The sequence below is a fragment of the Gossypium arboreum genome, chromosome 9 (assembly GCF_025698485.1).
Source record: "Gossypium arboreum isolate Shixiya-1 chromosome 9, ASM2569848v2, whole genome shotgun sequence".
Taxonomy (NCBI): domain Eukaryota; kingdom Viridiplantae; phylum Streptophyta; class Magnoliopsida; order Malvales; family Malvaceae; genus Gossypium; species Gossypium arboreum.
Window position 1 is genome coordinate 59081574 of NC_069078.1, and position 14226 is coordinate 59095799.

Genomic DNA, 14226 nt, shown 5'->3' on the forward strand with positions numbered 1-14226 from the left:
ATTTACATGCTATCATGACAATACACGATGATAACTAGCTATCATGACAGACAAATTGATCAACTATGATAACTAGTTATCATGACTGATAAATTGATCAACTATCTTTAAAGCATATTTATAGGGAGGGCATGAACAACTTTCATTAGCAAGAAACTTCTTTAATTTTTTTTATACATTAAAAAGAGTTGAGACGAAGATAATATGTTTTCCATTCGTGTTAAATGAGTATATTTTTTATTTAAATTAAGATTTAATTGAGGATAGCTAATGAGACTACATTCCTTTTAAGTTTTTAATATCGAAATTGAGAAAAATTTGAGTTTTTTTTTTTTGAATAATTTCATTATAAATTCTAATTACATCAGCTCTTTTTTATATGATGTCTAGAATTATTTATAGTCCCTCCCCAACTCATAAATAGGAGGATAATGCGCTTTAAAGCACTTAAACTCACATCCTCTTGACAACAATACGTATGCCAATCGGGCTATAACTCAATCAGCCTCTTTTACCAATATCTTTATTACTATTACAAATTGATTTAAAACTTGGACACATGTCAAATTGTTGTCACTAAAACATTCATGCATACAAGACAATATGGATAATGATTAATGCATGTAAAATAAAACATAGTAAGAACGAAATGATGATGAAATCAGATCAAAAGGATTGGATTTGGAGGGCAGGCGGGTGTACAGTGTCTTGGTTTATATAAGAAGAGCAAGAAAAATAGCAATTAGAGAAAGATGGATATTGCAACAGAGGCACCCAAAGCACCATTGACAAGTGAAAGGAAGGTTAGAGCAGACCTTGAAGAATATATACCCAAACCCTGTAATTCTTTATACTCTTCTTTTCTTTGTTCTTTGTTCCAACAGCTCCATATGATGTTTTTTTTTTTTTTTTGACAAACATATATGAAATGTTGGTTCAGATTTGGCAAGGGCATTGGCTGCTCCAGATGTGGAACATCCACATGGAACACCAGGGCATGACAACCATGGAATGAGTGTTCTTCAGCAACATGTTTCCTTTTTTGATCAAGATAAAGATGGGATTGTTTATCCTTGGGAAACCTACACAGGTTAATATATATTTTTTCCAGTTCCAATCTTTTTTCTCCAACTTATTTTCATTTTTTATGAAAAATATTTATGTATACTACAGCTATGAGAAATCTTGGTTTCAATCCATTTTCAAGCCTTTTTATTGCAATCTGTATCACTGTGGGAATGAGTTATCAAACTCTCCCGGTAAGTTATTCTACTCCCTTGTATTCCTTTCCAGGGCAAATCTATGAGAGTCGAAATTTAATTAAATTTTATTTTACTTCTTTTTACAAATTTTAAGAGGACTAAATTTTAAAAAAAATTTATTTTAAGAGTCCAAATTATAATTTCACTATATATTAATTTTTCATTTTGGGTCCAAACACCCTACCTCCCTCCCTTAAATTCACCTATGTTCCTTTCTATAAAACATACACATAGCTGTAAATATTGAATATGGATACCACATCTCATGTCTCAATATTTTATTTTATTTTAAAATTTCATATATTTAATTGATGATAACCCTCTACTTATATTTAGAGGTGACAATCCATCGAGTTCAATTAAATTTAGGTAACATCATTTTAAATTTAAAGTATTTTAAGTTTTAATTAATTTATTCTTTCAATATATATAAAATATATTAATATTTAATTAATTTATCTAAAACATTGAAATAAAATTAATTATTAATATTTTTATAAAATTAATTACAATTTAATTATTTTATTTTTAACATTAAATTTTCCTTGGGTCAATCTTGGGTTTGGCTTTTTGGTTTTTTTTTTTTTTTTAAATTTTCAAGTTTGGTTGATTCCAATCTCGGATTAGTTCAACTTCAGCCCATTTTTGAAGTAGAGGTTTTGGGTTTATATTTTTTACTTTTTGATCAAATTAGGTTTAAGCGGATTCAGACTTGACTTTTTTTCGAGTTAAGTTTTGAAGCACATATTCTCATCTTTGTATATGCACCAGATACAAAGCCAAAACTAGAGGCAAGTAGGGCCTTGCCCACTGGTCAAATGAAAAAATTTAATTAATGGTGCTCTTCAAGTATTAAATTTTAATTTTAAACCTAATAAATGAAAAGAATTATAATTTTGGTTCTTTTTAAAAATTAATAATATAATATAATCTTTTTTAGAATAAAGTTTGTTTATCTTTAGCACTTTAAAATTTTAAATTTTATGTCGATTCCCTTGACAAAGTTTCTGGCTTCTCCCCTTACTAGACTGGATATTTAAAAAAAAAAATACAATAATACAAAATTGATATTGCTTTCACAAATTTGACAGGGATGGCTACCAAATCTATATTTTCCCATATACATAGATAAAATACACAAATGCAAGCATGGTAGTGATTCTTCGACATTTGACAATGAAGGAAGGTAATTAGCATATCATATTGGAATCATTAAAAATATTATGAAACAAAATACTTTTGACCTTTGTTATGCAATGAATGTGATCTTTTCAGGTTTATGCCAATGAACTTTGAGAATATATTCAGTAAATATGCTCGAACTGAGCCCGACAAGTTATCATTCGGAGAAGTGTGGCACATGACTGAGGCTAATCGAAACTCGTATGATTTCATTGGCTGGTATTTTCAATCACCCCTTTCTTTGAATTTCGTGTTTTTAATCCAATAAATGCTTTGTTTCCTGAGATATTTGAACTGTTTGCAGGCTAATGACAAAGGCAGAATGGATGCTTTTGTATCTGCTTGCAACGGATGAAAATGGTTATCTATCAAAAGAAGCTGTCAGGGGATGTTTTGATGGGAGTTTGTTCGAGTATGTTGCCAAAATGAACAAGGCTGGGAAGAATAAGGTTTACTGAGTGCAGGTTGCTAGTTTAAAATATATGCATTGCTTTTGTTATCAAATAAAGTTGTTTGCAGAAGTAATGTTACAACAATTGTTTCGATAGAACAATGAATAGATAATTCTACCTTTATAAAGCTTTATTTGTGGGTGTGCAATCGTTTGCACATGTAAAATTCGTATGCTTTTAATCATTAATTCTAATAACTATTTGATATGATAGGCTACTAATTCTAGTAAATTTTATTTCAGGTTTAATTTATGTCACGAAGATGTTAGAACTTGAGCCAATTTTGTGCAACTGCATGGGAAATAATATTCAACTTGGTATGGAGCACAAGTTGGCTGGCGCACTTGAAGAAAGATGGATGTCATAAGATTAGTAGTTATTTTGTATTGGGTTTTTTTATTTTATTATATTAGGTGATTTAGTTAATTAGGTTATTATTATCTTTTGTTTTATTTTATTTTAGGATTTTTATCATTTTAATTATTATATTTTGTATCGTCTCTTAGACTTGAATTATTTTCTTCCTTTGTTTAATACAATTTTGACTTTCTCTTAACTATGAGTAGTTTATTTTTCTGGCCAATGGTAAATAAAAGTTGAATTTTATTATAATTGTGAGATTTAAAAGAGTTTTCAGTCTTTTCTTATTTATTCGTATTTATTGATATTTGAGAAAGGTAAAATTGTCATTTATTATTGTTCCGAGTAAGCCCCTTTTTGGTATTTAGAAAATAATTAATTAATTAGAGTACTTAGATTTGTAATTGTCTCTTTATTCTAATAATTACAGCAAGTTAGCATAGTTAGATATAGAAAAAAATTGGATTATATTATTAGAATGAGTGATCTAATTTAAAACAATCGTGCGGCTGAGTTTATTAATTAGAGTCAAGTCTTTTTAATTCATAAGGTTGTTGGTGAATTAAATCTTAAGAGTGTCTCTTAGGGTTGTTCGCTTGGTAATGGGTACCACAACGAAAATACTTTAAGCAACACCCTAAATTGTTGCTTAAACAATAAATTTCGTTGCATGAGAGTTTATGCAATAATTTTGTGACCGTTGTGTGTGTGGTCGTTGCCTAAACTTAAAAGCAACGTTTATTCCATTTCAAATAAGGATTTATTTTAAAGTTTCCATAAAAATTTTAGGTAACAATGTTTTATTATTAAATGCAACATTTATTTGAAAAAAAATGCAACATTATAGGGAATTAATCCGTGTATGCAAGGAACAAGTAAATGTAATAAAATCAAGAAGATTGAACACACAAACTTTACATGGAAAATTTCCTCAAAAGAGGATGAAAAATCACAGGCAAAAGGAGATTTCACTATAATAAAGGAGAGTACAAAAGATGGAGAGAATTAAAGGAAAACCCGAAATTAAGGCCTATTTATAGGCTGAAATTCATAGCATATATGACTACAACAACCCTAAGTTAATCAAAGTTTAAGTGGGAAACTAAAAAACAGAATTTGATTAGGAGAAGAAAGCCAAGAAAACTTGGACTGTACGTTGCCACGTCGTGACGTGGCTTGATATGTCGTCGGGACTTGATGGATCATTGTATCGTTGGGACAAAGTTTTGTTGCTCGTCGGGACGAGATGACCATCGTGTCGTAGAGATGAAAAAGTGTTGTTCGCTGGGACGTCACGTACTGTTTGGTCAAAATAAGAGGCATTCTCCCACAAATCTCTACATTGACTCTTATTTGGACTAACTCCCTTGCCAAGCCCTATTATGGGCCTAATTTGATCTTTATTGGTTACTCACCAAGTCCAAGCAATGCTCGAACTTTGAAACTGGAAGGTTCTTTATCAACATGTCGGTTGGATTGTGTTATATGCCAATTTTAAGAATCTGAACATCCCCTTGAATGATCACCTATCGAACAAAGTGATAACGAATGTCCATGTGCTTCGTCCTTTCATAATGCATTTGATCTTTGGTGAGATGTATGACACATTGACTATCACAATATACGACAATTGCCCTTTTTTCACTTACCAGTTCACTAAACAGGCTCCTTAACCAAATTACTTCTTTACTGCTTTTGTGATCTCCATGTATTCCGCTTTAGTAGTCGACAAAGCTATTGTAGCTTTAAGTGTCTCTTTCCAACTAATTGCACAATTCCCAAAAGCAAATAAGCAACTTGTAAGAGACCTTTTTCGATCTAAGTCTCCTGCATAATCAGAATCGACATATCCGACTAAACCCTTTTGATTTCTTTTGAACTCTAAGAAATGTTAGAAGTACCCTACAAATATTTGATAATTCACTTCACTGCATGCCAATGTAACTTACCAAGATTGACCATGCATCTGTAACACCCCTAACTTGTATCCGTAGCCAAAATAGGGTTACAAAGCATTACCGTACAAACAGAAAATTTAAACACACATTTCATACATTATCATAAACATAATAATAAACATTCATTTACATACATATTGTCCCTAAATCGAGCCCTCAAGGCCTCAAATATACCTTAGAAACAAATTGGGACTAAACTGAAATCATTCGGAAAGTCTAAGAAAAAGATACAAAAATTTGAATATATGGGTCACACAACTGTGTGCCTCACACGGCTAAGTTACACGCCCATGTCTCAAATCATGTAACCTTTGAACTAGGGACACACAGCCGTCACACATCCATGTGTCAGGCCGTGTAACTCTCAAAATTGCCCCACATACCCGTATGCTAGTCCATGTAACTTGCTGACTTGCATATAAAAGAACCTTCAGGAAACACACGGCTATGTCGCCAAGCCATGTGTCACACATAGTTGAGTCACGCATCTGTGTCTCTGGTCGTGTGAACCTAAAATGCACAAAAAACAAGCCATAGTTAACACTATATGTGACAGCCCTAAATTGACCCTAGTCGGGAAGTGGTTTCGGGACCGCTAAACCGAGTCACTGAAGTATTTGAATGTGATATTTATTGTCTAGAATATGTGAATATGAATGTGTGAAAGTTTTAAGCTTCGATTTAGTCTATTGCATGTGAATTCAGTTAATAGGACTTATGTGAGAAAATTTAGAAATGTGCTAGGCAAATGTAAGTGGCCTATTAATGCATGTTATAAAGATGATGGGTTTGCATTTCAAATTACCCAAAATTTGAACTAGTGGCCGGCCATGCTATGGGTTAAAAGGTATTATAAACATTTTATGTTAGTGTTTTATGTTAGGAATAATAAAATAAGGAGCATGGGTGATGAAAAAAAAAAAAGGAGAAAAAGTTCTCATTTTGCTCTTCTTGACCGAAAAATCAAAGGAAAGAAAGGAAGAAAGGTTGAAGAGGTTCGGCCATGCTTGTAACTAGGTTAAGGTATGTTTGATGTTATTCCATGAAATTCATGCATATTTTTAGATGTTAGTTTGAATTCTACCTAGCCCATGGTTTAAATTCTTTTTGCTATTTGATGGAGATGATACTCGGCCATGGATGTTGTCATTATTGCTTGGTGTTGATGTTGTGTTGATGAGGTATCAAGTTATTTTAGTAACCCATGTCAAAATTATGAAAATCATGGTATGGTGTCTTGAGCATTCGGCCATGGTAGGAAGTAGAAGAGAAATATGGTTGTTGTTCATGTTATTTGGATGAAAAAAAAAAGGGGTTAGTAGTTAGATGAAGTAGAGTCTAACAAATGAGCACATATGTGCATTGGTTGCTAGATGGAGAAAAATCGACTAGCAAGTTATGTACTAAGGCCGAATATGATTTTGAACATTATTGAGTAATGTATGTGTTTTGAATTGATGGAATGGAGAGGATACCTTAATTGTGTTATGCACAATTATATGTTAAATTAAGGTTTGCTAAGCTAGCTATTAAGGTGAAGTGCAAATGTTAGTATTTGATTACTAGTGTATATATGTGTATTAGCCGAGTTTTGAACTTGAAACAAAATGGTATTTAGTCAATACAAGTGACCATATTTGTAGAATGTATTAAGTATACAATCGGCCACAACATAGACATGCATATTCGGCCACATGAATGAATACATAGGTTGATGTGTACGTTCGGCTATAGGTAAGCATATTGATGGCTTTATCTTGACTTAGAAAATCGGCTAAAGGGGAATATTGGCAAATATGTTGAATTTGATTCATGATTTCATACATATATGACTCTAATGCCTAATATACATGGGCTAAGTACCTTGAGTTTCTCTTTGATGTTCAAAATGATTAAATCAATTTATTTGTTAAATTAAGCTCAAGAACAAAGGGGAACTAAATCCGATAAAGGAAAGGAAAAGGTAATCGAATAGCCGTTGAAATCGTTCGACAACATCCGAGGTAAGTTTTCGAGTAATGGAACTTAGATTATGATTCGATTAGATCATGTTATGAGCAAATCAAAATCATGTTCATTGTATGTAGCTATTGAGCCGAAAATGATAATGCTTGATAAGTGACTTGTGTTTGAATTCTAGTTATGAAAATGAAATATAGATGTGTCATGATTTATTGATATGTGCATGAATATTCGGATGATAACCGGGCTAAGTCCCGAAGGCATTTGTGCTAGTGACTAATTCCGGGCTAAGCCCCGAAGGCATTTGTGCGAGTTACTATATCTGGGCTAAGTCCCGAAGGCATTTGTGCTAGTTACTATATCCGGGCTAAGTCCCGAAGGCATTTGTGCGAGTTACTATATCCGGGCTAAGTCCCGAAGGCATTTGAGCGAGTAGCTATATCCGGCTAAATCCAGAAGGTACTTGGTTTGGGAATGAGCAATCTTGCTGTAATAATTTCAATTAATACGCTCGTAAAACCCCAACGTTGAGGTATGTTTTGTATATGCATTGGAATAATTGATTCCTTTTAAATAGCATTCGCTCAATCGATTAACAAGCTTCCGGCCTTTAGTCAAGTTGATTTCTTATGTATGAATATAAGGGTTGGAAATGTGAAGTAGGTTTGGTTGTGAGAATATGTGTATATGAAATTATTCGTTTAGTCATATGAATGCTATACTTCAGTTGTGCCTAATTTCATTGCTCAAAATTTACTAAGCATTAAATGCTTATTCCGTTTCTTTGATTCTCTATTTTATAGATTTTGGTTCGTCAGCTATCGGACTCGGGAGTGTCAAAGTCGAAGTCGCCCACACTATCAAAGCCCTTTTGGTACTCTTTTAGTTGAACTCTGATAATGGCATGTATAGGGCTGCGCTTTTGTTTTTAGTCAAGTACTTTGGTATTGTATATATTTGGATAGCCATGCGAAAATGGTTTATATATTTTGAGCATAGCGTTATAATCATTTTGTATATATATGGTTATTGAGAGGTGTGGAAATGCTTGGCAATGATTAGCCATTGGAATGGTTAATCACGATCATATTTTTGTGCTATGTATGTTAAAGGGCTAGTTGAATCATGGAAATTATGAAATAGGTAAAGTCTACCTTAAAAATAGATACCGACAGCAGCAGTGATGTGAAATTGAAAAATCACTAAAAATAGTAGGAATAGAATTAAATTGTGAATAAATTATTTAATCGAACCTTGATGAATCTATTTTCATATGAAAGTAACAAAACAATCATATGAGCCGTATTTTATGAGATGTTTAAGTTTTCGTGAAACAGGGCCAGAGCAAACTTTGGATCCCCTATTCTGACTTTGGAAATTCATTATAAATTAACCAGAGATAATTAGAAGTCATACCATATATGTATAGATTCCTTTTCGAGTCTAGTTTCTTTAGAAACAAACGGCATAAGTATTGAAGCCCTGTACAGGGAGATATCTAAGTCATAATGCATAAAGGTCAGAGTAGTCGAACCCTAAAATAGGGGAGACTTTAACTAATAAACTGTACTAATTGGCTCGACCAAAAATTCTAGAAAAAAAATTTTTAGATGGAAATATGAGTCTAGTTTTAGGAAAAATTTACAGAACTGGTTTTCGAGTTTTGGAACTTGAGATATGATTTTTAAGGTGACAGTGACGTAGTTAGCCAGCTTGTCTGGAAATTTTAAAATGGACGTGTAAATAAATGAATTAAGTCTGTTTGCACCTCGTGTTCGACTCCGGCAACGGTCTCGGGTACGGGGTGTTACACTATAACATGTATAATCATTTGAACAATTGGTGCACACTTACAAAGCATCAAAACATACCTAAAATATGCATATATAAGTCATTCCAAAAGTCATATTTTAACTAACCAATATGTCAATCAAAGGCACCTCAAAAGCAATCATTAAAACTTACTTAATCATGTCAAGTTTACCTAATTCCAAACATAAAGATCTAATTCAATACTTTTCAAAACATGCCATATCTTGGCCATGAGCATACCAATTCAAAACATACCATTAAGTCATTCACATTTATTATAAAAGTGACCAAAAATATCTCTTAAAGAAAAAATTATAACCTATTATGCATACATGACACCAAAGCACAAACACATTTAACTACTAGTTACATATTCATCAAAAGGTCATTCTAAAACATCCAACATATTCCAGCCACAATTTCCAACTACCTAAGTTTATACATGCTACTACCCTAGGAGATACAAAAAAAAAAAACTACCAACTCCAATGGATAATTTGAGCCGTTGGTTTGATCTATCCCAAAATGTCAGCAAGAATGATCTACAAAACTATCCACAAGAACAGATAAGCTAATAGAGCTTAATAAGAACATAGTATATCATTTAATCTAAATTAATTAAATACAATTCATATACTATTTGATTCAAAGATACCAGAGCATAAAAAAGGGCACTAAAGTGCATTCAGGGGTACCGAAGTACAAATAGGGGCACGTATGTGCAATTCAGGGGTATCGAAGTACAAACATGGGCACGTATGTGCAATTCAGGGTACTGAAGTACAAGCATAGGCATGTATGTACAATTCAGTAATCATCGAAAAAATAATAATAAAAGCCTCGTAATATAAATACACAAAAAGAAATTTTTTTACATATTGAAATACTACGAACTTACCTCGACAACTAGGGCATAGAATTAAACGAGTTATTCTAAAGCTTTTGCTTTGCCTCGATTTAGGTCCTTACGTGGTCTATCTATATCTAAATAGACAAATTTAATCCATTTAATACTTTAAGCATTCAATTTAGTCCACATTTCATAATTATACAAAATTTATTATTTTACCCCTAATATTTTAACTTTTCACAATTTAGTCCCTATGCTCATAAATTGAAATCTAAGCATTTTAATAATCTATTCAAGCTAATGGAACTTATTAGGGACTTATAAAAACCCATAAAAACTAGCAATTCATAAATTTTCCATGAACTTTTACTATTTTTACAAATAAATCCCTAAATGCTCATTTTATCAAAAATCACTTTACAAAACTTGTTTATTTATCAACAAAGACTCATAATCTATCATTAAACATCAAGAATCACACAAAAACATTCATGGAATAACCCTCAATATTTAACATTTTTGCAAATTGATCCCCAGGCTAGCTAGATTAAGTTAAAACAACCTTAAAAACATAAAAATCATTTAAAATGGGCTTAAAAATCATACCATGCAAGCAAGGTAGCTTGACCGAACCTTCAAACCTCATGAATGGAGTTTTCTAACCCTATTTCCGATGGAGAATTAAACTAAAGAAGATGATACAATTGTTTCACCTTATTTTACTTTAACTTAATTATTAAATTACCTTAATAACCTTGCTAATTAACTAAATAAAATACCAAATTCATGCCCATCTTTGTCCACTAACATTATGAATGGTATAATTACCATTTAAGTCCATTTATTTCCACTCACATAGTCATTTAGCCCTTTTAATTAATGGAACTCTACTTTTATACTTTTTACGATTGAATCCTTTTCACTTAATTAATCGTGCAAAAATCAAAACTTCTTAACGAAATTTTACTACAACATTACTAACATCCCATAGATATTAAAATCATAATAAAATAAAAAATTACTCGTCAGATTTGTGGTCCCGAAATCACTGTTCCAATTTCACTGAAAACGGGCTGTTACAATATCAACTAACAACACTAACAACATGTGAAATATCGAGACAAGTGCATACTATTGCATAAATCAAACTTCTGACTATGCTTGAGTAAGGTACTTTTGACATGCATCTTTCATCTTCTTCATAACGTGGAGAATCTAAAATTGAGAGTTTAAAGTGTGCAGCTAAAGGAGTACTTACCAATTTTGAATACTGCATCTCAAACCACTCAAGTATCTTCATGATGTATCTTTGTTGCGATTTCGAAAAAAATAGAGAGGCCTATTACCAATTAGTCCAAAAAGTTTTTTCTACTAAAAAGTATTTTTATAAAAAAGTCGATTTCAACTGGAAATAAATTTCATTTATTTTTCAATTTTTTTCAAATTATTTTATTACAGTTCGAATAATTTTTCGAAAAATAATTTTACAAAAAAATTTATTTGAACAAAAAATTTTATTTTTTGAAAAATAAATAAAATTTATTTTCAGTTGGAATCAGTTGTCTTACAAAAATACTTTTAGTAAAAAAAAAAAAACATTTTGGACTAATTGGTAGTAGGCCCCTCTATTTGTTGTGTTGAAGGGAAATAAAAATAATAATAAACAAGAAGGGTTTATGAAGCAATTTATCCTATTTGAAGTTTGGTGCTGCCAAGCAGTCAAGCGGCACCCTTAAAGCTTTTTAACCAAAATGATAAATTTATATATTAGGTCCCTAAATATTTTTGGTCATCACATTTCAATTCGGTGCTATAGATTGACCAGGCGACAACCATAAAAAATTATTTAAAAAAAACTTGATGTGATCGGTGGCTAGAGAGAGGGGTGCTACTGATTGGTCAGGTGACATCAATTTTTTACTATAGCTCGTGCCTAGATTAATAAATATTACTATCTTTATCATATTTTAATATTTATTTAATTATTTTATATTATTTGAATAAAAAACCCATTTCTTTTTTTCTGTTTTAGGAAAAAGGGTATCCAAAGAAGAATACAAGAAACCTAAAAACAAGAAATGGAATTTCCTTTTTTTACATTCAAACCCTCCTACCCCAACCTCCAGGATAAGATAACAGGCAGGCAAAGATAAGGCATCCATTCCCCTTTTATAATATTTTAGATTTTTTATTTTTCAAGAATTATTTCATATTTTGTTGGAATTATAATTTTATATATGATATTTAATTTTTTATAATTATAATTTATCTATTTATGTCAACAATAAAAGGTTGAGAACAATTTTCTTTAAATCAGAGTATAATGCAAAATTGAATAAAGAAATTAAGGTAGTGGATTAAATTTATTATTATGATTTATATATTAGTACATTTGTAAATTCATGTCAACTTTTGATTTTCTTATAATAGTCACATAAAACCATGCCATTTTAATTAATGGATTTCATGTCTATCATTTTTAGTCAAGATTAAAATTTTAAATTTTGAAAAGTATTAAATGTTAAAATAATCAAATTGAATAAAAGGGAGTAAGTCTACCACTTATACATGGTATGAAACTAATAGTCAAATTTAAGTTAACAGACTTAATTGTTATTGTTTGGGTTAATATTGAAATTTTAAAATTTTAAAATACATAAATTAAATTTGACCTAATTAGAGTACAGAGTCTAAATCTACAACTAAAGATTAACAAAAGAATTTGACCTAATATAACAAAGGTTAAAATGTGGGTTAAGTCCTTATTCTCTAAGGTTAAAATGGTATTGTTTGGGCTTTGTGGGGGAAAGAAATTTGCCATTCTCATTTGGTAATATTAAATAATTAACTGTCATTTTCAAAATATGATATTGACTTCATATTATTTTGTAATACTAAAAGGAAAGATGCTAAATCTTAGATTATATATAGTTTTGGGGTTTAGACTTAACGAGGAGTTTCGATATTAATTATTTTCGAAGTTTTTTTCACATTAATAGTATAATTAATAATATAAATACAGATTTTCAAAATTATTTATAAGTTCTAATGGTTTTGGTTATTTGATGTAAATATTGGATTGGTGGCAAAGTTGAACTCAAAAAATCCTTTTTCTGATTGAAAGTGAAATGACTTGAAATTAAAGAAAGTGAGATAAGCATAGTGGTGGTCCCTTGTTGTCTCGTTAGTTTGCTTAGGGAGCACACCAAATGCCACAGCATGTGAGCCTCAATCCAAATTGTGACGCACTGCCTTTCCTCTAATTCTGTCCCATACCACATTTATAGATTAGGTCGGCCTCTGCTTTATCCAACTACTGCTTTCACATGCTCTTTACTTCCCAATTTCTACACCAGTAAATTAATTTCAAGGTTTTCAAAATTAGATTAATATTTGAATAAGTCATCAATTTTATTTCAACTGATTTGTTTAATTTATTTAATTAAATTAAATAAGTTATTAAAAATTTTATAAAAATATATAATTACAGGTTAATTAGTTCAACTCCTCTCTCTGAATCAATATCCCGATTCGTTCTCAATCTAGCCAATTCAGTCTAATTATAAAACAGTGATTAATATATTTTTATTAATTAGTTTCAATACTCTTATTATCCTTTAACAGTAAAATATCTATTGAATCATATCGGTTATCAAAGTTTTTTTTTTATTACCAAAAGTGTTACTTAAATTATTAATTTCGTCTCATTTTACATCAAAACATAATATTAACATCTAAGAATGTGCTATTCAACATCATGTATTTTTAAAAAATTGAGACAAATTGATAAAGCTTAGGGTTTAAGATTTAAAATTTAGGGTTTAGATATTAATTTTAAATACTTAATGTAAAATAGGTGGTATAATTTGAAATTTAATTTTGTTGTTAAATCCTATTGTTGAACTTACAGATCCAATTTTGAGATAAAGTATGAATAAAATCACATCAATCATATATTAATAATGGAATACGACACGGAAATCCATTTTGTTTATTTCTCACGTTCAAAGTTCAATCATCAAAAATATTTTAATTTTTAAAAGATAAATTAATATAATAAATACAGCATTCACATTTTTTTAGTTGTAAACTAAATAAATATTCAAGTATATTTATTCAACATTTTGGGCTCTATATTTTGGTTAAATTTTGTAAAAAAAGGTCGTTTTTTTATATTTAATTGTTTAGGACAATTTTTTATAATATTTATTAGAATAGGTTGATTTTGATGGGGAAGGCGGAAACGTGTCTAGCAAGGCGTGCTTTTAGCCATCTTCTACCTTTTTTATAAATCATATTTTTTTGGTTAGATGGTTAAATGTTAGTTTTTTTATCATTAAGTCTTGGACTCGATTTCTATTTTACTCACATTTGTAATTTTTATTTCA

At 30.6% G+C, this 14226-nt stretch overlaps 1 protein-coding gene across 1 annotated transcript; it reads left to right on the forward strand.

The window, feature by feature from the left end:
- The first annotated feature begins 672 nt into the window (after positions 1-672).
- Positions 673-3452, forward strand: LOC108454568 (probable peroxygenase 3). Its single transcript, XM_017753070.2, has 7 exons — positions 673-840; positions 941-1090; positions 1174-1259; positions 2354-2448; positions 2538-2663; positions 2749-2908; positions 3139-3452. The coding sequence occupies exons 1-6, from the start codon at positions 753-755 to the stop codon at positions 2900-2902; spliced, it is 699 nt and encodes a 232-aa protein (XP_017608559.1). The 5' UTR covers positions 673-752; the 3' UTR covers positions 2903-2908; positions 3139-3452.
- Positions 3453-14226: the final 10774 nt, after the last annotated feature.